The 27732-nt window shown below is 43.2% G+C and overlaps 1 protein-coding gene across 1 annotated transcript; it reads left to right on the top strand.

Annotated features, from left to right (window-relative positions):
- Positions 1-27224, top strand: ccdc85al (coiled-coil domain containing 85A, like). Its single transcript, XM_073470675.1, has 4 exons — positions 1-353; positions 1599-2697; positions 23543-23600; positions 27013-27224. Exons 1-4 carry the CDS (start codon positions 108-110, stop codon positions 27029-27031), a joined length of 1422 nt encoding a protein of 473 aa, XP_073326776.1. The 5' UTR covers positions 1-107; the 3' UTR covers positions 27032-27224.
- Positions 27225-27732: the final 508 nt, after the last annotated feature.

Here is a 27732-nt window from a genome sequence, read left to right as displayed (position 1 = left end):
GTAACCGTCTTCCACCTTTCAGTCGAGCCGGAGCGGATGCGAGCAGAGGTTGCCAGCGAGCCTCTGACTATTTTCTGCGCTTTGTCGGTGCCGGAGGAGCCGTGCCAATGGAGAAAGCGACTCCGCCGCCCCAGCCCCAGCTCCAGCTGTCGATAGCGAAGACCGAAAGTCCGGCGGAGGACATCTCCGGCCTGACCGACGAGGAGCTGCTCAAGTGGACCAAGGAGGATCTGGTGCGGAGGCTGAGGCGGTCCGAGGCCGACAAGATGAGCGTGATTCTGGACCACGGCAATCTCATCCGAGAGGTCAATCGCAGTCTCCAGCTGCATCTGAACGAGATCAGGGGGCTGAAGGTGAGGGGGCGCGCATCTGTGAGGGATGAGATCATAGGTTTGGAGCGCACCTGAGAGCGCGCATAGCGGGAGGGATGTTCCGCTGTTTGGAGGATAGATGGTATCACTGAAGTTCATTGTGCAGGCCCGTATGACAGTCTGATACGGATGGATGCAGACCCTGAGTGAACGTATAGGCTATGTGGGCATGCTCAACCTCAGGTAGACTTGTAGTTTATTTTAACTTTTGCAGGGGAACCAAGAATTAATAAGCAAAAGGACACTGGTGAGCAAAATCAATTCTAAAATGTATCCTAGAAAAAAAAAAACAGTGCAGTATGAGGTAGAAAACCACCCTCCTAATACTAAAGAGGAGGGCTGTCTGTCTCTAAATCCACCCCTCTGTTCATATGCCAGTGCTCAAATCTGGCATCCAGATCTCTCTCTCTCTCTCTCTCTCTCTCTCTCTCTCTCTCTCTCTCTCTCTGTCTTAGCTACACACACCTCAGTTCCTAGAAAATCCCTGCCCATAAATCTACAGTATGTGCCATAGACCAACGTGGCATTTCCTCTTGAAAGCACATGCAAGTAACCTTTCCCTCCTGCCTTCATTTTCTGCACTACTAACAAGAGGAGTGTGACACAGTGTCCACAATGTTCACAGTTAAAGCTGCTGCCTGAGGTATAGCCACAGATGCAGCGCATGGGGATCATTTGCCTTTTTCTCTGAGACCTTGTCACCTCTCCACCCATGCTGCCCGAGCTGCCTAATTACACAGGAAAGAGCCGGAGGGTGAGGAAGGGAGAGAGGGGGAGGAAAAGGAACTCCTGGGGAGGTGAGGAAGGGATGTTTAAGTAAACGTTGCTGGGTGTAAAACGTTCGGGGCGTGTGATTTCCCAGACCTAACCCGGTCTTATTTCTGTGTGTGGCCTCCTCGTCTCCTACAGAGCATTCTAATCTTCATTATGTACTTCACGTTGAATGCTACGCAGTGAGTCAGTGCTTTTATGGGCAAGGCAGAGAGGATTAGGGTTTCATCTCATTATGATTGCATACAGTGTTTGAGTGATATCTAAAAGAGCAGTGAAATGGATTGAAATTGGACAATGGTTGCAGCGATTTGAGTTAAATAGATAGAAGCCAAACCGTTTAGTTTTGTACCAAATGAAAAGCACATTTGTGTTCTTGACCAGCATTGTCTTATTTTGTAGTGCTTCCCAATGCTTACGCCTCATTTTAACTCTCTTTCCTTCTCTTCCTTTCAGGACATCAATCAGAAGCTGCAGGAGGACAACCGTGAGCTGCGGGACTTGTGCTGCTTCCTGGACGACGACCGCCAGAAAGGCAAGCGGGTGTCCAGGGAGTGGCAACGCTTGGGACGTTACAGTGCCAGCATCATGCGCAAAGAGGTGACCCTCTACCTCCAGAAACTCAAGGAGCTGGAGCTTCGACAGGAGGAGGTAATCCGGGAGAACCTGGAGCTCAAGGAGCTCTGCCTGCTGCTGGACGAGGAGAAAGGGGTGGTGGGTGGAGGAGGTGGCGGTGGAGGAAGTGTAGGAGGAGGAAGTGTAGGTATGGGAGGGTGCCGTAACTCTATAGACAGCCAGAATAGTTTGCTGCTGGTGCCCGGGCATGGGCTCCTGATGAGAGACGTGGGGGATGGGAGCAGCACCTCCAGTGCGGGGAGCGCTGACAGCTCAGATCACCTTCATCATAAGCAGGCTCACCTGGCTCCAGGGCTGGGTGGAGTTGGTAGTGGTGGGGAAAAGGGGAGCCCTGAGCTTGTGCACAAACCTAGGTGTAGCAGCATCAGTGGACTAGGCAGTGGAAGTTTAGGAGACAGGGATGTGTCCAGCCCTGAGCACCCTGCCGGGCGCCACCGGAGTACCAGCCTGGAGTACCCGTACACCCTGCCCCAGCTCTGCCGGCCCCGCTGCGGCTCCATATCCGTGCCTGACCACAGCCGAGTCATGCGGGGCCTCAGCCCGGAAAAATATGGGAGGAACGTGGGCCGACGCAGTCCGGAGCAGCACCCCAAGCACCACAGCTCTGATCTGGTCCTGGGCCAGAGGCAGCACTTCCTGGGTCAGGGAGACAGTGGGGAGCTCTATCAGAGGCACCACAGGAGCAGCATTAGCAGTACCGGCTGTGGGAGCCCCGAGCCCAGGCTGGCACATTTAGGGACTGGTGAGCACCATGAAAAGGGCTGCGTGGTCCAGGGGGGCAGCCCCGAAACTCATAGGCACCAGTACAGTATGAGCCCCGACCATGTGAAGTTTGGCAGCCCTGTGAGGGACGGGCAGAGGAGGCAGGCTGGAGACGAGCTGTCGCCACATCATCGGAGCATCTACAATGGCATGAATGGTAGGTGTGTGCATGGTGATGCTACTGTGTGAATGCAAGTATTGAGGTCCTACATACCTACTTAGCCAGCAGTTGGTGGCAGCAGGACGTGGCCTATTAAATTACCTGACCATTTATGCCATTTTTACAGTCACGGCAAATCCCGCACTATGTGAACAAGTGTGGCAAGCAAACACTCATCTTTTCAAAATATTCCGCCAATGCCGTTCCAGTCAAGCAAGCTAACGTTAGATAGGTAATTAAGCTGAGCTAAACATATTTGCTAACTGTTCATAGATGCTAACGTTAACTTTCAGCTCTCCAGACTTAAAACAAAGATTGTTCATGAGTCCCAGATCCTGAGTCCAAGTCCAGTCTCAAGTCCGAGTCAAGTAGTCAAGTGTGTGGTGACTTCAGTGCGAGTCAAGCCCAAGTCACAGACTCCCGAGTCCCCATCTCTGCACACAACCCCTTAAACACAGTGGATGACAGTGTGCAACATCTTTTAAACACAGATATACAAAAATTCACAATGACTCAAGCCACACAGAGGCAAGACCACATAATGCGACACCCACACAGACAAACTTGAGCACAAAAGCTTCTTGAGGTTTTTCCAATTGACTGTTTTCTCTTTATACAGGAAGGATGCAGTAGAGTTTTTCCTCTCTGACAAAGCTGTAAAGATTGAAAAAGGAAATTTGCTGTGTGATACGCGATAGGAAATTACTTATTTGATTGAGAAAATAGAGATACTCTTCCGACTCTTCTGACTGTTGCACAATTTACAGCAATATTGATTTTTTTTGGCGTCTCGAGAGAAATGTGGGTTGGCTCAGTGCGTGAGAGAGAAAATAAAGGATTCAGAAATATTTATTTTACATGTCCTGTGTCTAAGTTGAGCAGATTCCGCCCAAATGAACCACGCTCAGATTTCAGTGCGTGGTGTCGGCTGACGTCGCAACTGTTGGCACACGCACAGGCACACGCACAACAGGCAGACACACACACAGACACACACATAGGCACCTCCCAGACGACAAATTACCCCGAAACCTTTGCTGCAGTGATGCCTATCTCAGAGAGATCAGTGGGAGTTAAGGATGTCAGAGAGAAGGAGGAATATCAAAGTACCAACTTGGCTGCTGTTTAAATACCCCACAGTGGCTGATAATGATTTCTGGAGTCCGGGAGGAAAAAAAGTGCTGAGTGGCACAGAGCTGGCAGAAGCTAAAGGACAAATTCCTCAAGGTGAAATATCTGCCTGAGTATGCAATAAGAGGATGAAATTACAAGAGAAACAGAAACAAAGCAGAGTAAATCCAGCACGTACAGGAAGGATTTCAATGATGATCATGCAGTAATGTCCACAGTTATGTTAGATTATGTGCTGCTGTTCCTGAATAATGAGTCATTTATGCCCATTGATTGGTTGGATGGATATTTTTCTCGACACTCGTTTTCGTAAACACTGCAAAGACATAAATTACGGGTCAGAGTACTACTCAGAAACAGTTGTGTAATGTCATCTGTGGATCTGCAGCAGCTTTTTCAAGAAAATAACCCTGATGATGTAATGGTGATGTCATCAGGGTTATCTCAGCTGTGGTTTGGAGAAATTCTGTGTTATAAACTGGGGTTGTAAAAACATGGATATTCACGAAACAGAGCTGCTCTTACAAAGAGACAAATATCAGATTGCTTTATGGGAATTAGGTAACATTTAGTTTGGACAGTCCGCTTGCAGAGAGTATTTGTAACATTTCAAAAACGCATATATTTTATATATATATAGTATAACAGATTATCTATAGACTATATGTGATGATTCATTAACAAACCTACATATATCAGAATCATTTTGTTGGACTTGTATGACTCATTCAACCCATGCTATACAAATGTAAGACCAATTATATACATATACTTAACAAACAAATAGAAAACCACTACAGTAAAGGTGCACTGTGTAGTTTTGAAGACATTTTAATCTTCATCGACTGATTTTTTTTAATGCCTAAACAAACATAAACAAACTCTTTGTTTTCATGACTGAATAAACAAACTTTTGTATTTTAATTGTACGTTAATTGGTATTTTTTGTTCGTGGACTTCATTTCTAACCTAACGTTAGCTAATGTTGCTCTCTCGTAGCAGAGTGGGGAGAGGCACTGAGACAAGGCAATCAAGAATGTGTGTTCAGTCACATCCTTTGCCAGCAGCGTTAAACAACAAAACTAATTGTCCACAGGATTGTATACACAACCGATACGATCTGCTCACAGATGGCCGATAAAAAAAGTGATTAATACATGTAAAGTGCTACAGATTGTTACATAGCTATTTAATGTGTGACATTTTTGCTTGAAAAATGACTTAAGTGTTGATGTTGCCAACTAATTTTCTTTCGATTAATTAACCGTTCTCTGCAGCTCTAATTATAATACACTAAATCGCAGAAGTAGCCCTTTAAGAATTACAATACGGCCACCGTAGCCTCAGAGCTAACAGTGTAGTAGCAGACAGTCTCGTAGTCAACATGCTGTCTCTTGCCATGTTGCAATCTACGGATTGCACCGGATTATTATAAAGACACACACAACTTTGATTTGGACCCTCGCTCTGTTTCTATTTTCACTCTCGGTGCACTCTGTAGCTCTATAAGAGATTTCAATCTTGATGTAACCTGAAACCCATATGATGTCTGCAAAAGGCCACGCCACATTAATGCCTCGCAAATCCTTAATTGGAAAATGTTGTGAGTGCACAGGGCACTCACTGGCCCTCGGGTCTGGTGGTTTGCCAACTGTGGCATAACTGTTATGAACTTAGCTCGGAGTGAAATGCATGCAGCAAATAGCCTTTAACCAGGTTCATAAAGGCTTCATTAAGCCTGTGTGTGAGAGAAATATGAGTGTATGCATGTTGCTGTGGAGTCATATTGGTATATCATAGCTAGTTGTCTGTCAGGACGGCTGTACCTCTATCACGAACACGTCTCCGCGGGGCCTCCACTGACTTGACAAGGACACTAACTTAAAGTGTCACAACATGATATTTAGAGCTATATCAAGACGTGCAATCAACGCTTAGCCTCAGGTTGAAGAATTTGCTTTTGTTGAATTCATTTAAAATTTTAAATTTAGCTGACATTAAAATACAAAAACACTGCACTGTAGAAGTTGAAGAAAAGAAAGGGAACAAATAGATTTGTGAGGTAGGAGAAGCAAAGAGAGCAGCTTTGTGTCCGTGTGTGTCATCCACTGACCCATCCTTACTGCCATGTCCTTTTTTGGACGAAGAGGGAATTTAATTCCTGTGACGATGTAGTACACTCCACTCACTTGGATTATCCTCTAAGCCCTTTGCGCAGTATTATTTCATTTTTTATGTACTTGCTTGTGTGTGTGTGTGTGTGTGTGTGAGTGTGTGCGTGATTTGGATGGATGTGCCACAGTGTCCCATGCAGGGTCATTGTAGCAGTGTAGGTCTTCATTCAGACAAATGAGTGTCTCGTGTTCACGTGCCGCTCGACACTACCGAACCTCGGGCCATTTAAATTCCTGACAAAATCCAAACAGAAAGCAACACAACACTCTGCGACCTCTGCAGCCTTTTAATACAATCAGCTTTTGCATCTTTTCGGAAGCTTATCACACGTATTCTGTTTGTAAAATGACAGAGATGTGTAATTTTTTGTCAGAGGAGGCCTGCATAAAATTACCCTTTCAAGTAAGAGGTGATAAGCGGTGTGACTAAAAAAGCATTTAGAGAATTCAGGGAGTGCTAAGTGCTAAAATTAGAGCTAAAGTAAATGCACGTCACTTTGGAATTCCTGCATAACATTAAATATTGTCTTGACTGGAGCTTGTAAAGTCAGTTGGGACCCAGCTGTTATACTGGTCAGTACAAATAAACAATGAAACCTTCAGTTCAGTTGTGACCCAGATCAAAAATGTCCGGCTTTCCATGTGCTACGTTCCCTCTTAGGGGAAGATAATCAGCCATGAACACTGTAGTCTCCTGACCCAGACTGGAGGGGTGACTGTTCGCTAAGCCTATAGGATCTCTGCCCTGCAGAGGTTCTTTTTCAAACGGACCAGAGACTTAATCATGTTTTCTGCTTTAGCAATCACAAGTTCTGCATATTAGTGTAAGCTGCTCAGATGATCGGGAGGAGAAAAAGAGGCCGCATGGGAAAAAAATGACCCTTACAGTGTGTGGGAGAACCTCTGCCCTTGTGGCGCCACACAAACACATGCACACGCACACACACAGGGAGTGTAAAACAATCACAGAGCCCCGCCCCCCCACAGTGCCTGCTACTTTGTCAGGCTTTCCGGTATTGCACGGCACATACACAGTTCACAATAACAACATGTTTACCTGAAAATACTCAGAAGCACTTGATGTCACGCAGAAGTAGAGAAAACAGGCTCCTCATTTGTAGTTTCTTAAGCACTGCCATGTGAAATGACAACTGTTGCTAACAGATTTGAGCAGCTGTACTAGATAGAAAAGTATCTGGATGTCACTAACACTGAGTTGGTTGAAAACTCTGTCTCTGGCTGAGTCATTTTGAAATGAAAACTATGTAAAAAGGTCTTAAGAAGAAGAAGAAAAATCGATATTATGATATTATTATATGAATTCAACAGGTGGCCAACTCTTACCTATTGTAACTTTAACTAATGATCCATATAGTAGACATCACAATAAAGAAAAATTGTTGCTGTTGTATTACAAGGTAGTGCTACTTATGTGTAGTATTATAAGGAAAAATGTAAGATCAGGCTGTTATTTTGGTCTGGCATAATCCCTATTTTGAAGCTTAGCTCCTTCTAGTAAAATACTTGGACAGGAAACAGATAAACACATGCTATATTGTTCAGGACAGCTGCTAATGTTAGCACAAACTCTGATCCAGAACTGGCTCCCTAACTGTGGGGGAATAGTACAGTGGATATCCCATTCATGAACTCATGTTTTTGTAATGTAGCCTGGAACCCCCCAAAATGATCTAATGCTAGCTGATGATGTACTCCTCAGTAGAAAGCTAGTTAGCCAGACATGCTAACGTTTTCAGGTTAGGTCAGAGCAGATAATCCATTCTTATGGTGTGTGTCCACAGGATCCTTCTATTCCACTCTTCCCAAATATTGTCTGTGTAAGCAACCACGCAATGCATTTTTCAGTATTGAGTTGCCTGCTCCTCGTTGGCATAACGTCGAGCTGTAGGCTACTTTATGCAAATCAGGTGCGCCCAACGCGACTCGCCGCCTCTGGAAACTTCTTAAAAACTATAAAACCTCGGCATTGTAAATCTAAAATGAGGACACATTTTCAGAAATACATTTAAGTGAGCTTTTTTTTATAATATAAGAGAGAGTTTCCAAACGACCCCACCATGTTGGTCAGGGTTTGTGAACAGTTGGTTAAACAAATAAAGTTTTCCTTTAACAGAAACTGAATCTTTGAAGCAAGTGTCTCGCGAACTTGTGCATATTAATGTCTAACTCTGTTTGGTGTCTTTTGATTTAAACGAGAGCAGACGAACACTGGCAATGTGATTCTCCATTCTTCAGCATAAAATATCTGATCCAATTAGCAGAGATCATCCGACTGTCTCATTGATTCTTTTAATGTGCATAATCGCAGCATCGGTTCAGACTATCCAGCTCCTCTGGCTGTTGTTTAGAAGTGCTGCTGCCCGTCAGTGCAACAGGAAATCATCACTGAGGCTTTGGCCACAGATAATGTTCTCCCTCTCCACCACTGTCACTGAGAGCCAGGCTATCTCCCTCCCTCCTCTCCCCCTTTCTGTCTCTCCCTCGCTCCTTCCATCCTAATTGGCTGCCAGTGTGAACAACCAGCTGTCGGACGGAGGGGAAACTCTGATTACAAAGCCCTCTTTCTGGAGGAAGTTGGAGGATGTAGCGTTTGCCAGGCTGAGCTGAGCAAAGAGGGTTGAGGAAGTATTTGAGTGGATTACTGGCTGTTTTCTTCCTCTCCTTCTCTCTCCCTTTCTCCTTCTCTCTCCCTTTCTCCTTCTTTCTGTCTTCTTCCTCTGAGTGGCTCTGACTGGAGCTCTGTCCTCCTCTTCCTCGACTGTATGCCAAGGCGATGGATGGAAAGCATCCCCTTGACAAATTGTGAACTCTCGCAGCCTAAGCGGCATGAAGAAACTCAACTGTTTGTCACAGCTGCTTGGCATGAAAGGATTTGGAGGAGCATTAGGCCGCTGTAACTCAAATGGATTAGCATTATTACCAGATAGCATCTTCTGTACAGCTACCATCCCAGCGTCACCTTTCATTACTAGTTCAACTTGCTAAATGGCGCAGCGTTGTGAAGATTGACTCGGACACAGATGGGTGCCGCAGCCATTATACGGCACCCTGTTTTAAAATGATTAGTTTCGTCCCCCTCTTCACTTTCACCATGTCGGAAATTTGTTGTTCTTTTCAGAGCGAGGCGTCTGTGCTTCATTAGCTTTGCATCCATTCTGATAATTATTGAGAGAACGCCTGATTTAATGAAACTCTTTACTGCATTTTAACTGCTGCCTTGCACCGAGTCACATTGACAAGCAGACTGTCACAGAGCACGCACACATACACAGGAAATGCACCACAAACATTAACTAGTCATTGAAGTGCCGATGCCGAGTTAGGATTAAGGTGGGCCAGAAAAGCCTCGAACAGTGAGAGTAAACTAGGCAGGAAGAAGGGAAACATGACAGGAAAGAGGAAAGGAAGATGGCGAATGAGACTTAAATAGAGGGAGAGAAAGAAAGGGATGAAATGAAGATGTATTATCTTCAAATATGTGATCTAGGGCACTTCCTGTGGATGAAATGGCAAAATACAGGCCTACCAGTAATTGTTCTCATGCTACTATAGCCAGATAAAGTGTCAAACCACCTGATAAAGGTCACCAGAATACATGAAATTAAATTTTCGAGGGTAGAACCCCCAAACCTCCGTTAAAATTGTCCCACTCACATTTTGAATGCTTCCTACGCCCATGTGGACACATAATCCTGTCCTTCTATTTTCCATAGATAAGGGTAGTATTTTTTCATTTTAAAGTTGAGTCATTGTTCCCAGCTTGATGTAGTTAATCATTTAGAACAGTAAGGGAATGAGAGCCGGGTTGAACGCTCCAGAGATAGTTCGGGTTGAGGCCATCGGAGACGTGCGATTCTCAAGGTGGATGTCTGGTTCACAATCCTGCGACGGGGTAAAATGTTACTTTTAAAAGCCATCATGGCATTTGAATTTGTAATCACACCTGAGACCAATTATCCCAAACACCCTTGCCTATAGGCCATTAGAGCAGCCATTAACCAAGGACTGCATGATTAGGCATTTTGTTTATCTACCTCTGGTGCATATCATTGTCATTTTTAATCAAGCCGCCGTCAGCTTTAAAACTGGCTTCTTCTGGATGGAGCAAAGATGCGCGTATTGCATCTTTGCCTTTTGATACTCAAACAATGCACATTATTTTGTGGGTCCTACACCCCTAAATTTAGCTAAATACTCAGACAACAGTAATGTCAAAGGGAAATGGAGTGTGAAATGTCTCCAACAGGAGAACAAAAATATTTTTGGCAAGCTAAATTATAAATTAGAGAGAAGCAGGAGAATGATTATGTACTGCAAATATAGCCAAGATGAATGTTTACAATATACACCAATGTTATTGTTGTCTGTTGAAAAAAAAGGTGAAAACAGATAATTCAGTCTTTATTTATGAGCATGTCGAGCAGTTAGCTGTCGTCAGATGTTCCCAAACATTTCCCACCACCAGCAGCTCCTAAGTAGCTGTATGAGTTATGAAGCAAGCTGCTTGGCATGTACTCGCGTCGCTCGGGCTCAAACCCCAGAGGTATGTGACAAATGTTCCACAGTAGCCCCAGTCATCCGGTAGACACGCAAACCCAGTGGAACGGAGAGCAGTCTTTGTCCTCTTGCGTTATGCCAGTGGGGAGCGGCCCACTGAGCTGAGAGGAAATTAGCTTGCTAGGCCAGGTAATTAACTGGAAGTTGAGTGGCTGCCACGTATGAGGGCAGGACTGGGCCTGAGGGAACCTCTGTCAGTCCCAAAGTCACCAGCAGTAACCACATTTAGCTATGTTGCATTTACTTCAGCTGGAGCTGCGTGTCATGCTGAGAGCTGGCAGTGTGAGGAGGATCAGGTGATCAGGTGGGAGTGAAGGGAGGAGGGAGGTAAGTGGAGCTGGACAGATGCAGTAGAGAGCATCGCTAAGGTGTGCAGGATTATTGAGCTGTGTGTTTGGCAGCTTTTGGAAGTTATATCTTCAGGGTGCCTCGTCACCACTGTACCTTTGTACGACTCAAAGCAAGTCCAAGTGTCAATTATGGGATAATGGTGGAATGATAAAACCCAGTGGAGGAGGAGAACAGGTCGAGAACAGTCAAGAGTAAAAAAGAAGTGCAGTGAATGTGTCCTTAAAGATATGATATGTCATTTCTGTATTAAATGTCGATTAGACCTGTTATATATTTTATTTTGTTGTGTAGTCGCATTATCCCAAATGTTTCCACCAGTGTTCATACACAGAGAAATTTCTAAGTTTACCTGGTGCTATAACCTCTTGGAGAGAGTCAGAGAGTGAGGAAGGAAGTTGGCGATAATGACTTCACATGACGTGAGGGTTAACTGAAACTTTAATAGATCATCCGTGAACATTTCTGTCATTTTCATCAGCAATGGCTGTTAAACAATGAACACAACAACTCCCATGATCCCATGCTACTTATGTCTTTTGTTTCATTTTGACACAAGGACCCCTAGCAGCAGAAATTACGTACTGTGCCTTTAATTGTCATTCATTCAACCTTTATGATAATGGGTGACCCAATGACAGCAGTTACTCTCCTTTTCATGGTCGCCCTGTGTAAACTATTTCATTGGTAAAAGTGAAAGTCACCCATTAAAATTGTACTTGAGTAAAGGTCTGAAAGTTCTTTACATTAAATTATTGTTTCATTATATTATTTAGCATTTTTCCAATTATTGGCACCAGTATTCTTTCATCCAGTTGCTGCTAAAATTTTAAAATGCGCTTATTTGGCTCTGATGGAGTGTGGAACCTGCACAGTAATGAGTAACTACAGTTATTAATTAAATGTAGAAGGGCAAAAAGTACAATATTTGCCTCTAGAATTTAGTGGAGTGAAAGTATAAAGTAGCAAAAACTGAAAATACTCAAGCAAAGTACAAGTACCTCAAAATTGTACTTAAGTACAGTACTGAGTAGTTGTACTTACATTCCATCACTGCCTGTGTATGTAGGACAAAAATAACAAGAAATACAAATGAAAAAATACAGTATAACATATACAGTACATTTAATGTATCTACAGAATAAACAAATCCCACCAAACACAATCTATGAAAAACACTCACACTGCCCTCAGACAGCTAAAAGGGTCTTAAACTGGGTCAAATGGATCAGTGTGTCCAGCCCTTCAGGTGTCAGAGCTCTGTTCCACCTCTGTGGAACATAAAAGGTTAAAGCCAGTTTCCTAATCTTGGCATGCGTATGGTGGTTTTTAAGGACTTAATAATCTTGGGATCTAGTGCAGTGATTACTTGATCTATGAGCCTCTTATACACAAAGAACATCAGAAAAATCTGTTTGATCAAAAACAAGACACTGTAAAATTAGCTTATTTTGTTAGAAAAACCCTCATACAATCTCACTAGCAATCAGATCACCTATCTTTTTTTTTAATCTATTACCATCAGTGCCATACATAGAAATATACATACAGCATGTGGGCAAATACAAATTGATTGAGAATCACAATTTAATATCTTTCATATCTTGTAATTCAAATAAATGGTGGGAACATTTATGAGGGGATTCACTGTGAGGGGCATCTTCACTGATGAAGGCTTCAATGACAAAAAGTTTTAAAATCCATCACTGAACATTTTTCTGTCTTCATATCATTAACTGTTGAACTCACTGCTGTTCTCCAGCACTGACACCGCTCCCTGTGGCGTACAAGTGTGAATGTAACAAAAAGGCATTTCTATAACAGACGGATGAAGACAGCAATGTTATAGATTATATGTCTGAAAAGGGATTAAAGTTAGCTAACATTAGCCACCAGTCGCTATTTGTCGTACAGAATAAGTCACGGTGGTGTTCATGTTTATGAATTCAACATTTAATCTGTGAGAGAGCGAATGTGTTATTTCCTCTTTGAAAAGTGGCACCGTCTCACTTTAATGCTCGGTTGGCTTTTGTCTGTGGTGCCTGTCAGTTGTGCATTTGTCTCACTGATCAAGCAGCAGCGGTGACCTGCTTTGCTGCTGCCATCACTGTGATGGTTTTTAGAGCCCCACCATCTGTTAAAACAGGGATAGAAAGTGAGATAACACATCGTGACCATAACATGTCAAAACCGCTGCAGCTGACAACATTATTATCCCTCCCTTACACAACACCCGGGATGTAGTTATCCATTTCCTGGGGCATAAATTTATCTCCTTCCCATATCGTGCATTATGTGCATCAGATGTAATGTTTTCCCTGATGAGGATGACAGCGAGGCATGTGTGTGCAGCTCCCATTACCGCGGATGGATGGGCTGATCCCACCAACCTGAAATGATTGGCACCGCACCCATTATATTTATATCATTATCTCTTACTAGTTCTTTCAGTGATGTCTTTTGGTCTGCAAGATTTCCTCTCAGAGATATTGAAATCAATTTCATTACCCCCCACTGCTCCAGACTGACTGGCTCATTTCCTCTTCTGTTACAGCAAAAGGTACATTTAATTATCTCTTTCATCTGGCTTTGTGAGAGCTTTAGCTGCAGGTAAAACATGTAATTGAGAATAGGTCATTTTCTGTGCTGGTATGTTACTTTTTTAATTCTTTCTCTAAATGTAGGCTGATTGGGTTCTTTTTCCAAATTTATCCTGATATCTCTTAAAAAAGACAAATTATGCAAATGTTCAGGTTGGCCCCCTGCTGAATACCCAGTCTGCTCACACATGCCTGAGCCAGCCCACTCACCGTGTCTCCGGTCGACTGTGTCTTGTTTCCAGCCGCCAGTTAGCTTGACCTCAACCGCGAATATAGGCCAAATTATGCAAATGTGTGACACAGTGGCAGTGTGATGTCACAAAGTCACGGAATTAAAGGTGGGACTACTGACGAGGCGTTGCAGGAGCAGGGTTTTCTGTGGGAGAGAGGAGCTCCTGTTGGCGCAGACTTAGGTCATTTTAACTTTCAAGACCTTTTATATGGTCTTGAAAGTATAGGTCTCCTTTAAAGGGGCGATACGTGAGTATTTTAATTGAAAAAAGTCAGGCAGAATGTGTATAGATGGGAGTTTTGACATGATGTAATGTGTTGCAGAAGTATCTATTGAAGTTAGCGTGCTAACTAGCTAGCCCTGACCAGGTGTAACACTCACCTGGTCCGAGCTCCAAGTCTGAACTGCTAGCTGCACGGCTAACAGAGCTAATTAGCTAAGTGAAGCTACAGTTAGCAGCAGTTAGCTGTTACTTTGGTGACATGCTGCCCCCTATTTGTTTTGAGTATGAACTTGACAGGTGGCCAATTCTCACATATTGCACCTTTAATATTGTACTTTTATTGTTATGATGCAGTCTTTTGTATCCCATATGGCAGAAAGATCTTACTCTAACTTCTTTAATGTAAGTCAGTTGTGTGAAACGTGCAGTATCATCATGCAGTATCATCCTTCAGGCCGTATGTGATGAAATGTTACTTTTATTCTATATTTTATTGCATTGTTCTGAAGCAAACCGCCTCGACATGTTGTCTTTTTTTTTATATCTGATGCAATACATTGCTTTATTTCTATCTAAACACAGAGGGCTTATTAGCATGACACAGCTACAAAAGGATTAGTTGATTTCATTAGGGAGGGGAGAGAAAGTGTAAACAAGCTTCAGCCTCAGGACGTGGGTCATCGAGGTCCGAAGGCTTGTGGGAGCTGGGAAGACGCAAGTCATTAAATGCAGACACGAAGCAGCAAAGAGTTCTGGGATGCTTGAGGTCCTACATCATTTACAGCTAGAGAAATTAGCAATACTGCGTCTCATCCCCACCCGTCTGAGCCACACACACACACACACACACACACACACACACACACACACACACACAATCTTCTACACGCTGCTGTATGCCCGGCCTCGTATATTATTCAACAGCATTGAGGAGCGATGGCTGGTGACATGTTAAAATAGGACAACAACAGTTTATCTTGCAAAAGTCTGCTTAAATATTTAATTTACCTTTGAGAGTCATGGCAGAATGCATACCACACCGATGTGACTGACAACAGGGGCCCGTGTACGACTGTGGAGGGATGATGTGGGGGCTTGAAGATGGAGGACGAAACCAACAGAAGAAGAGTTGAGGGCTGATGTTGTGACAGCTCTCGCTTCTATAAATCTTTCTGACAGTATTCTGTTTTTTTTTCCTGCTCTGTTCTGATCTCTCTCTGGGTGATTTCAGGACAAAGGTTTCGAATTTTAGCGCCCGTCCATGAAGCTAAATGAGCATGTGTGTGATCTCTAAGAAGCATAAAATCCCTGGTAATAATCAAAATGTGATGCATGAGTTTACACGTAGTTGCATGTTGAGTGCATGCTCCTTTTTGTATTTAGATGTGTGTACGTCTGTGTGAGATTGCAAAGGCAGAATGACTGCACACACACACACACACACACACACACACACACACACACACACACACACACACACACACACACACACACACACAAAAGCACACACACAGCCCTTGTAGGCTTGATCAGCCTACAGGGCACCAATTATCCAGCTCTACTTCAGTGAGTTTCATGCTCTCGTCTCTCCACAGTCTCTCTTCAGCCTCACAGTGAGCCAAACTGCAGTACCCACGGCTTCAAGTTATTTGCTGTTTCTACCTGCTGCCACTTCATTACAGTTGTTACACAGTAGTCAGAAGACGCTTACCACTAATTACAGCAGCACGACAGATTTTGCTCTCTTACAGTTTTTTACACCCAGCATAGTATAATGTGACATGAAAATGTTAGCTTAAATAATAAAAATATCGTTAAAGTGACATTAAGATGGATTACTATGGCTATAAACCCATTTTATCAGCCTAAAATACATCTAAAATAGAAGTGATAAAGGAGACACAAGTCTGAAAGACAAATTTTCTCCTACAAGCAGCGGGTGATTTAGGGAACTACGGTTTCAAGGAAACTAAATGGGCGAAAAGGAAATATCCATACACTAATGATGATGAATCCACCTGTTTCTTGCAAGGAATAGCTTCACTCTTCACTAAAGATGTTTATCCATGTTCTTGCCAAGAGTTAGATTGATAACGCTTTCATGTCTCTGCATTAACTATGGCAATAGAGCCAGGAGTCAGTTAGCTTACCTTACCTTAACATACAGGCTTCCTGAGAAACTACACATTTCTGTTTGTGTGAGGCTTGAACAAACAGGTTACAAGGAGTTTATTAGTGAGACTGAGGGGTTCTAGTTGGTGGATTTGTTTTTCTCCAACTTTCTGTGTAAATGCTAAGTTAAGCTAAGCCTGCCAGCTTCATCTCCATACTAAACAAAAAACATAAAGGTGGTTTTGACCTTTTCATCTAAATTTCAGCAGGAAAGTGAATGAGTGCATTTCCCAAAATGTAAGACCATTACAACCTGAGATACTGTACATTAGCCCTTATGTTCATGTGGTGTCCTTTTGAAATATTTCTTGGTATTAAAATTCATCATTCCCTGCCATTTGTAGCCACTATGCAACATTTACTAGTATTGCTTTAACTTCTGTAACAAATCTCACAATAGTCTCATGACTTTGAGCAAAGTCCCTGTTGGCAAGTCTCGCCAGTCAGCAGCCATCTTGGCAATGCCCCTTGGCAGTTATTTCGGGCTTACAAGACTAGGCCTCTATCTAAATGAATGAGGAGAGAGCCAAAACTTCACTTTCAGTGATCACAAAAGCTGCATGTAAAGAATCACCAGTCAAACCTGATAAAAACTGGTGAAAAAGTTTGGGGACTTAATTAATTAAATCATTTTGAAAACATTTCTTTTGCACGGTTTCTCACCAACTTCTCTGACATGACATCAGCTCGTCCCAGCAGAGCACTTGAACAAATCAAAAAAGAGAGTTGAATGTCTAACGTTTGAATAACCCTCACCTTTCTTGCTAATTATGTGCATTAGTGCGATATTGATGTCTTCCATGCATAATATACAACGTCTGGATAGATGTTCAAAATAAAGCTTGCTGACAAACAGTTCACATATAATGATACATCATGACTTTTGACTGTTCTTAATGTTGTTAATCCGTCTCTTAACTACTTGGTTAGGTTTTGGCAACTGCTTTAAACACTGTAGCCATTTTATTATTGAGTTTGAAAAGGTCAGTAAATGACACCTGGATATGATTTTTTAATACAGATTCCCCCTTAGTGTAATTCAATTGATCTGAATGAGAAGGACAAGCCGCCAAGGTCTCTCCATCACTGACAGCTACTACGTACATGACTGACAACCAGTGAGTCAATCACTATGTTGGTGCTGGATGACCAAAGAGATGAGACTCCCCCGACCTGAAAGGGTATCGACTTGAAGACTGGGTCTCCTGTGAGACTGTAGCTACTGACCAAACACTGACTTGACTCCATAAATATCCTGCATTTTGTTTCCACTCGCTGTATGTGCACTGGCCACACATAATCTCGGCATTTTACATTCAGAACTTGCCCTCATGCTCCAGAGTTGCACATAAGAGCACTGACTGCAGCTGCCTGAGGGACAGCGAGACAAGCAGCTCTCCTGCCAAGCAGCCTCACGGACTGACTGACTGCCTGTCTCTCTGCTTGTCTGACTGACTGCTAGCTAAACGGAAGGTCACTGATCTACCATGCATCTCCATGGGCTCTCCTGCCCAGCCGGCCTGAATAATTTATGTGGCAGATTTTTAGGAGATCTGAGGGAACGGCCATGTGAAATTACCTTGCATTGATCCTGTAAGTTGAGAGAAGGAGGGAGAGGGAGGGTGGACGGATCAAAGAGGACTGAGAGATGAGGAGCCCCGAGGAGAGAAGCTTCATGTGTTCGCTGGCTTGATGCAGACATCAATAACAACTTGATTACTGGTTTTGACACCACTCATTCAGGGTTTTTTTTTTCTTTCTTCCCAGAGCTGCTTTATTTTTATTGCTTGCCTTCTGAAATCATTTTTCAAACTTATTCCACCAATTTTCATTAAAACAAAAGAGATCTTATTTTATTTTATTTTTTAACAGCGCTTTCTTGAACTGTACGTTTATGAGTTCTATGGAGTTAATAATTGGTGTCTGGCTGCCGAGGGAAAAGGGTTTCCCATCCGGAACAGTGATTTATTCAGTGTGGGAGCAGAGTCTCCCCAGCCAATCTCACAGATCTCTTTGTGGGGAAATTTAGAGCCTTTCACTCGAGCGCTGGTGTACAGAGGTGGAATTTAAGGGAGCTTAGGCCCCACATTATTCTGGAGTAATCACATTATCTATATACTCTTGCTCTGACCCACAAGGATCCCTCTTCCCTCTACACATCTCTCACATCCCGTTAAATCCAATTTTGGTTTTAATGCCCTGCCCGTAACTAAATCAACAAACACCATCCAAGTGAGCTGTATGTTTTCTCACTTCATAACTGTCCTTGAAAAGGTCGCGGACGCTGGCTGGAACTCAGAAAGAGCAGAGTTTGATAAAGTTCACTTTAAATGGATTGTCTGGGTTTAGGCACATGCCTGCTGTGCGTTAACAGGACTGCTCCATCACAAGACAGCAGTTTGTAATCTTGTGACCTGTGTGTGTGTGTGTGTGTGTGTGTGTGTGTGTGTGTGTGTGTGAGACAGCAAATCCATTTACACTAATTGTTCTTGTGCTTGACCGGGTGAAGCCTGAGTCCTAAGACCCAGAACTAAGTTAGTTTGATGCGTTGAACAAGTAACTGCATTGTTTCCGCTGGCTGGCTGCTTCAGATCTGTCATGCAGTGTCCTCCTTTACTGACTGTGCTGCAAGATAACTGTAAGCATCACAGTTTTATCGACAAAGGGGCCAGACTGAAAATGATGCAATGAGAAAAAAATATCAAGCGTGTGTGAAAGTGATCTAGACATCCCAGACAAGTTAATGAGCTCAGGAGCAGAAGGGCGCCAACCTTCATACAGCAGGGCGATGACAAGGCCTCGCCGACATGTGTTTGTTATGAAGAATAATCTGGATCACATCTGGAACGAATCTGGTGGGCTTAATATTCGTTCTGCACTGATATAACAGACATACATTTATGCTTCAATCCAAAAACACACTCATAAACTGCTGGGATGTCATTGCTAGACCACTCTACAGTATGTTTATATCGATCTATCAGAGCATGTTCAGACAGCTTTCAAATGTACTTTCTAAATAGCCATCAGCTGCACTTCCTGTAGACTTTCTGTGTGTTTGCGTTGGGAGGCTCTCGACGGACCACTGCGAGGGTCGGAGGATGGAGACAGCCAACAGCGTCAGCAGGCTACTTTGTTGATGGTCACGCTCAGTGCTTAATTTGTATTAATTAGTCATTCTCGGAGCACTGAGAGGGTGCTGTTCAGGAGGGTCAGGGGGAGAGAAAGAGTCAAAAAGCCACAGTTGGCTGGGTGCTTAACAAAAACTGTCAACATAAAAGGAGCACTATTTATCGACATTTATTAAAATCATAGCATTCACAGTAATCACTATAAATCAGCAGGCAGAGGCGCGTACGCGGCACGCTCTCATTTCACCATTTTTAAGCACAGTACCTTCTTGGCTTACCTTTTGCATGCAAGAGGCAGACATTTTGCTTGCATGTGCACAAGATACATTAAAATCACATCATATGACAGTCAAAAAACAGGACACATTAAAACACATTAACATATAACATAATAGGAGCTGCATTAAAAAGAGCTCCTGGTGCTCCATGTTTCAGAGTGAGTCAGAAAGGACAGCTCACAGGACGGCTGTCGGCCTCTAAAATTTTGCCACTCATACTTTGGATTGCTCTGCCATGGTGACAGGACAGTTGGGTTTGTTTGCAGCCTGTAATTAGGCAGAAATCTGGCATGTTTGAAAATGAGGGTGCTTATCTATTTGGTTCTGGTAAAACGGACCCTGGTGCATTTTCCTCGTTAGTGCGGTTCGTTTGGGCTGGCGTGAAAGATCACTCGAACCCTGGAGCGGACCAAACAAACAAACCGAGACACCATGAGAAGGTGGGTCTCGTTCTGCTTCCAGGTGGACTCTGGTGTGGATTTTTGATAATAGATATGTGATTTTAGCATAGAATCCGAAGCTAATTTACTAATAACTCCATCTGCTGCCTGTGAACTGTTCATGACATGATCTTATTATTGATCTGCAGCTTATAAGATATGCATTTCATGGTAAGACATTAGCTCTGCTTATTTTCATGGATATTTTCTCTGATTAATAGGTCAAAAGCTCTTAAAACTGCTTTTAACCTACACAGTATAGGCTAGGTTGTCAGTTCACTTCAGTTCAGAGTCCATCATAAACATGCGTGACAGCGATCCCTCAGTAAGACCAACCTTCACTTTGTCCGGTCTCTACCTCATTGTTCTTAACCTGCAGTAGATTTGCAGTCTAATAATACTAATAAGGATTTGAATCAACTATTTATTCTTGACCTCTTTGTGACATTAAATAACATAAACAGCTTATACACATCAGTGTATGTGTTTGATTTCCCCACATGGGTCATGATGACGCAGGATAACAATCACCAAAACTGTCCAATCGTCAGTCTGTATGACTTCATGTTTACTCTCCATGGTTTGTTTGTAAGAAGTCAGTGTGAACAGGAACCAGACCAGAAATAATGTAAAAAATGTATAATTCTTTTTCCTAAATGAAGCGAACTACAGGTGTGAAAACATCCTTAATCTGGACGTACCAGACACGGCTCTGAGCTCAGGGACAGAGTGGAGACCAAGCATGTGTTTGTTATGAAAATTCATCTGGAACACATCTGGAACTGATCATATTGTACGGCGGGTACTCGGCTCACTATTTATTTTGAATTAATATGACCTGCATTAATTCAGACTGGTGTCTGGATCGTCTCATTCATTGTTAGATTCAATAAGTGCTGGTTTTATTTCTAGCATCAATTCAAAACCACATCGGAAACTGCTCGGATGTCACTGATAGACCACCCGGTATTGATCCATCAGAGCATGTTCAGGCAAAGTCCCGCATTCAGATGTACCACCTGAACAGCCATCAGCTCCACTTCCCGTAGACTTTCTGCGTCTTTGTTTGTGTTGGTGTGTAAGAAGGAAGTGAGATGTGATCGTGTATTTACCTCTCTGTAACCGGTCTATGAGCTCTGCTTTAGCCGTGAAATCAATTCCATTCCACACACGCTGACCTCTAAATAAAAATACCCTCCAGCCCACCACTGCATCCCCCGACTCTTTAAAGGGGGTTTTCATATCTGCGCCGTCTTGCCCCCCCCTCCCCCTCGTGAAGATAAACAGAGTGAGGGAAGGGGCAGTGAATGTAGTGAAGGTGGCTACTGGAATCTTTTGCAGAACTCGGCGGTCACAAGAGCGTTATGAATCTTTAATGAGAGATGTTAGCGCGCCAAGGAGAGGAAATGTGCTGAAAACATGATTATGGGCTCATGGGGAGGAAACGGTTGGCGGAGAGAGAAAGAGCGAGAGTGAGATATCAAGCAGGGGAGCAAGGATAAAAGAATTGTTTTGAAGGGCAAAGGAGGTAAAGAGGGATAACATTTTCTTTTTTAAAGCTCGGACCGCTTCAGGCAAAGACATTTTTCCACTTCTTAACTGAACCAAGTTGTGACCAGATGTGCTCACAGAGCCAGAGAGTCTGAGGAGAAATATTGAGTGACCTATACCTTTAAAACTGCTTCAGAGTAACACCATTTTGTTTGGCAGCGAACAAAAACAGAGCAGCACAGGAGTGTTTGGTCAAGGATGTCAAGATAGAATCAAGTGCCTGCCTTGTGCTTAAGGACAGTCATTGTGTCTGAGTGTGGGGTGGGATGTGTTGCACTTCAGCTGGACAGCTGTTTAGTCTGTCACTCCTGAAGCAAAATAAATCCTTGTTTCAATGTCTCACTGTCTGCCCCCTTCGATAAACTCTGAGATTAAGGGCTGGATAAATCAGTCTGCCTGTAGGTGTGCATGTGTGTGTACATTATGATTCACAGTAAGCGAACATGTGAAGGTTGCAGCCGCTCCGCTCGCTGTCACTTGCACCATTGCAGCAGAGATTGAAACAGACGAGGGGGGAGTGTGGAAAAGTTGCTGCTCTATACAGCAAAATCTGAAGTGGTGGCCATCCTGATGCTCCTTAATGAGTCTATGTCTAGCTCAGCTACTTGCCCGTCTAGATTGTTTCTTTTGTCATACCATGCTCTGACTTTATAGAAAAAAAGATAGTTGAATGGGATGTAACATACTTAGAGGCATAGAGGCTTGAAGCAAGGGGAAACACCCAACCTGATTGTGTTTAAATCAACCAACTAGCAGCCACTAACATCCAGTCTTCAATAGGGAAGGGTAACGTTGGCATTCAATAACGTTTCAAATGACTAGTCACGGTCAGTTATCGGCTCCAGCTCTGATCTGTAATGATGGAAACACAACACCTGGGTGTACACGCTAATTTTCACCCCTTTTCCAGCACGCTGCAATGATATGCATCAAGCAGTGCTAGAACATCATTCAGTTGACATTGAGTTTTAGAGAGAGCCTATGAAAAAGTAACAACATCACCAACAACGTCACTGGCCTCCATGTCAGTACCAGGTCCGTGTTGGCTGCCCGATGGGTACTGCGCATGTACAACTCTCGGCAGAGATTAGAATGAAGCGAGATGCCTCACTCCTTACACGTAGCTATTTCCATCATTTACTCCAGAAAAACGACGCGTCTAATTCAGAATGTTATTGGTTAAGACTTTTTAAAAACAAGTTTTAACATCATGTGGTTGCAGTCTGATGAGTTATATGATCTGCTGTTTTCTACCCGTCCCTGGTCTCACGGTGCATTTGTGATGTCGACTGTGACACGCCAGGAAAACAAAAAAAACAACAAAAAAAAAACAGGATCTTCACACATCTTCTGGAAATGGGAAACAAGTCAATGGCCTATTTTTAGGGGGTTTGCCCTGTGTTTAAAACAAACTAAAAATGCAAAAACAAAAAAATGTGTGGTTTTGTAACAAACACCCTGTTGCTAATTCTTGGTGAACAGCAGCTTGCAATGACTTTTCCACATCTTGTCATCTTCAGTAAGGGTTGCCAGACAAGCTGCACAGAAGGAAATGGTTTGAAGAGAGCCAGGTTAGCTGTTTCCACCCGCTTCCAATCTTTCTGCTAAGCTATGCTAATCACCTCCTGGCTATAGCTCCGTACTTTATACAGACATGACAGTGGTGTCCATCTTCTCATCTAAATAATGATCCAAAGAGCCAATATATGGTTCAGTCAGTTTTTGAGTGACTGGAGACAAAGATATGTTCACTGATAGCCCAAACATTCCCACCTTTTGCATACATTTCTGCTGATAACAAACAAACTGGTGCCACTCCATCACCATGTTTTATTAATGAGTCATTTTCCCTGGTTTTGGCAGTCCAAACAGACAGACGTCAGCTCAGAGTCATTCGATTAATGAGGTGCTCTTCTCTTGTCAAAACAACACATTTAAAACTCACGTCCTCCTGTGTCTCTCTCCCCGTCTGTCTTTGTCACAGCTTTGATATCAGCCGGCTGCTGCACCAACAACTGTAGAAATGTCAAGCTATGGGACAGGTAAGCCCCCCTCTTCACCTTGTTTCTTTTTCATGAGCCTCTTTTCTGTTAATTAGAGTCTTTGAAAGAAGAAGAACAGCCAATGAAGGTCATTGTGTATTCTTTCCACAAGGGCCCATAATCCTGTAATTAGCTGCCATTATTCTATTTTACCATACAGTGGGATTCGTTTAGCGGCAGTATCGAAACCTATTTACATTAAAAAGTCTGCTCGGAGGGTGTTTGTGATTTATATAAAAGAATGACTGAAATCTCCTGATCTCTCACTTATATTCTGCTGTGATCCTGTGTCATTGCGGGGTCGGTCCTTGAGTTAGTCCAGTGTTCCGGCCTCAGATGAGTAATGTGTTTGCATGCTTGGTCTGGCCCAGGTGTAATCACAGTGGGTTTACAGTGGGACTACAGAGCTAGAGGTGACCCTACGCTGTCCCCGTGCGTATCCTACATCTTCAATCAGGCCCCAGTGGGAGGGCGAGATGGCTGTGTTAATATTTAATGACTGCAAGACAAGACACACCTCCCCCTCGAGGATTGTCACGCCAACCCCTCGCACAAAATTCACACACATTCTCATGGTCATTCCCATATACACGGTGACGTTTTCTACCTGTGGATGAACGTGTCTCCCTCCATTTCTTTCACTCAAGTCCTTTGACCTCGTCTTGCCTTCTATGCGTGTGCCCCAGTGACTCAGGTGAGGCAAAGAAGAAGTAGTTGTACTTTATGTAAGTAGACGATTTGCAAGCTCAGAGAAAAAGCAACAAGGATGTGCTAACAATGCTGACTGAAGTCAGGTCCCTTGGCTCTGCGCTGTGGCGGAGACAGACGCAGGCTGGAACAAAAGGATCTGTCACTGATAAGCAACACAAAAGTCCGCAGTGATGAACATCTTACTCGCTCAAACTCTTTGTCTCTTTTATGTGCTTCCAAGGGTTTTTGGGTTAGGATCTATCTATCTATCTATCTATCTATCTATCTATCTATCTATCTATCTATCTATCTGTCTATCTGTCTGTCTGTCTGTCTGTCTGTCTGCATGACGAGTTCTAAATAGTGGCAGTCAAATGCCGTGTTGATGGTTAACGGTTTAGTTATGAGCCAAGAACATCTTTCGGTTGTCAGACTGTGAAAAATCCCCTTGGCTGGTGCATCTGGACCCAAATCCATTTATTACCAACTTGTTAACATTTACAGCTGCAGACTAATGACTACTGTGAGAAGAGTTGCCAGGATAAAAATTTGGGAGTTAACGTTTCTCTGCAAACTACTGATATGTTCATATTTGTTCGTGTCATAGGCTACATATCATATTGACATTTCAACAAAAGGTGTCATATCGCGTTAACATCACATGTTCATGAACTGACTTTCATATGGTGAGGTAGAGGTGATAATGGTGGAGTTACAGGTAAGAAAGCTCTCAAGCCAGTGACCGCAGTTCAAGACTGAGTTTCAACAAGCGTCAAGACAATATCCGGCAACCAAAGCAGGTATTTTAAGCCAAAACATGATGATGACAAGTGTTTTCCTAAACCTAACTAGACCATAAGCACTGCATTCTCATGAGATAAAATAAAAAATTGATCCTAAGTATAAAGTTGTAACATGGATAAAAGCAAAGTTTCAACATATTCGTGGTTTGTAGAAATGCACATCGCCCACATTTGCTCTGGGGATTGGGCCGAAGAACACTTAATACCTTAAAGGTGCAATATATAAGAATTTTAGTTGAAAACATTCAAAAATTAACCAAAATTGTCAACTTAATGTGGAGAAATAACAGTTTTGACTTTGTGACGTCTATGTATTGTGTTGCAGAGATATCTACTGAGGTTAGCATGCTAACCAGCTAGCCCCATCCCATCCTGGTTCAAAGCTCCTGTGCTAGACACCAACACTCTGAGCTCCGAGCTCCCAGTTTGGACTGCTAGCGGCGTGGCTGACTGAGCTATCTAGCTAACGGTTGCTTCAGTTAGCAGCAGTTAGCGATTATTCTAGTGATATGCTGCCCCCTATTTGTTGTAGTATGAATTCGATAGGATGCCAGTTCTTACAAATTGCACTTTTAAAGGTTCAGTGTTTGTGCATGCTGGCTCTCACACTGTCACACTGCCATGACTTACTGGGGCATTCGAATAGAGCGGAGACATCGTTAATGTTATTAGTTACACCTGTGCTGTTCCTACCACGACGAAGTGAAAATGACTGCAGTGAAACAGAGAATTAGGTTGGAATTTTATCTGTTTGTATTGCTAATGGTTGAGTATTCATCACCATGAAATTGAGTAATGCTTCCTGGGAAATGCTTTGCCGTGCAGAATGTTAGTGGTGCCTTACTGTGCAAGTAATTATTCAGCAAAATAATTGTGGTCTGGACTTCCTATTAAAATAGAAGAGTAATCCTGACTTCACACAGCTGAACGAGGCAGAGAGACATGGCTCATATAAAATAGGTTAATTTAATATTGCCATTACATATTACTTCTCATGAAATACACGTGCAGCGACAAACCAGTTGTTTTTTTTGTTCCTTGTGCTTTGACACACCAACATGGATCTACAGAAGACAGTTTAGCACATGGCCCAGCGATGAAGTCAACGTAAGGCGTGCAAGAATGACTTGTAAAGCCGTCACTTTTTCATCTGCCAGCAGACTAATTTGCCTTGTCCAAATGGTACTTTAGATCACAGTGGAAACTCGACAACAATGGGCTGAATTTACCTTTCATTTACCTGAAAATAGTTCCTGGGACTAAAAATTGGGTGGAAACCTGTACACAGGGAACCGATTACCTCAGAATTAACAAGTATTAACCATTAAGTTTAAGTTGTATAAGCTAAACAGTTTCCTCAGTTTTTTTGAGTTTACATCGTGCTTTGGGTTAAAACTTGCCTAAATACTGTACGTTTGCTATAACTGATGTACAGTGAAAGAACTTGGGCACAGATCGAACATGGAGCATCTTGGGAGATGCAGTTTGACTGACTTGCCGACCATTTGCAGAACTGATGGTTTATCAAAAAATTTGAATCAACTCTGAACAAGTGAACAAATTCAAAATTTGAATGATTCTGCTCTGCAGTGGAGGGAACGTGTAGCTGTGCTAATGCTAACGGTAATGCTAGGTGACCAGGAATAACAGAGGGAAAGTAATTCTCTTACTAAAACTACACCATTTTTTTTGTTTTTGTTGATTGAAACTAGACTACAACTAACAAAAAACAAATAACTAAGTTTTGCTAAAACTTCTATACATTTACATGTCAAAAATGAACACTGCCGACACTCCAAACCAAACATACAGGCATAAGGTGTCTCAGATGCTTTCCTGTGTGAAGGATAAATAATGCCCCCAAAAAGTTATGCTGTAATAATAACATCTTTTTCTCTTCTTCTTCTGTTCCCGTACAGCTTTGATGCCTCCTCTTGACCCCAGCTTGCCCAGCTAGACTCCTCAAACAGAGGGGGGGTCGCAGTGGTACAGCCCTCCTGCGTCTCTGGCCTTGACAGACACGAGAGCCTGTCCATGGCTCCAGATGGTCCGTAATCCATGGCCTCATCCGTGTCCACAGCCCTGAAACAGCCTGCCTCCATGTTTTCATTTCTACATATCGAGAGTTTTAGGGAAGGGAGGTTTTTTTTTGGGGGGGGGGGATGCTATTAGGACGGTTGATAAAATGTGTGAAGACTGCCACAGCTAAATGGATTAGAGTGGATATCTCTCCCTGCCAACTGTGACACGGCTACCTCCCGGAGGGCACCCAGAGGAGGGGAGGGATGCTGGGGATGGGCGTGAGAAGACGAGGGGAGAGGACTCTGCACTGTTTGTGCCGCTGCCCCTCTGTTTACAAATGCAGATCACTGGTGGAGAAGCACATGAAGTAAACTTTCTACACCCCGCTGCTCTGGATTACTTTCCCACACTTTCCCTCTTTCTCCCCTTTCCCTCCCTGTTGTCCCACTCTCTCCCTTGTCCCCTTCATCTTCAAACTGTGTAATGAGACCGGTGTAATCTAATGTTCTGTCTCTCAGTCTCCAAATCCAGCCATCTTCAACTTCTTCAGCCATCTCAACTGAATCTTAAAAACGAAACAAAAACATATTTGTCAAAGATGTTCTAGCAAAGGAAAA

Source organism: Pagrus major, chromosome 1 (assembly GCF_040436345.1).
Source record: "Pagrus major chromosome 1, Pma_NU_1.0".
Taxonomy (NCBI): domain Eukaryota; kingdom Metazoa; phylum Chordata; class Actinopteri; order Spariformes; family Sparidae; genus Pagrus; species Pagrus major.
This window is presented reverse-complemented; position numbering and strand designations above follow the sequence as displayed.

Coding starts and splice junctions, on each gene's coding strand:
- ccdc85al (XM_073470675.1), top strand. CDS start 108: ATGGAGAAAGCGACTCCGCCGCCCCAGCCCCAGCTCCAGCTGTCGATA. Junction 354..1,598: donor ACGAGATCAGGGGGCTGAAG/GTGAGGGGGCGC, acceptor TCTTCCTTTCAG/GACATCAATCAGAAGCTGCA. Junction 2,698..23,542: donor CATCTACAATGGCATGAATG/GTAGGTGTGTGC, acceptor TCTTTGTCACAG/CTTTGATATCAGCCGGCTGC.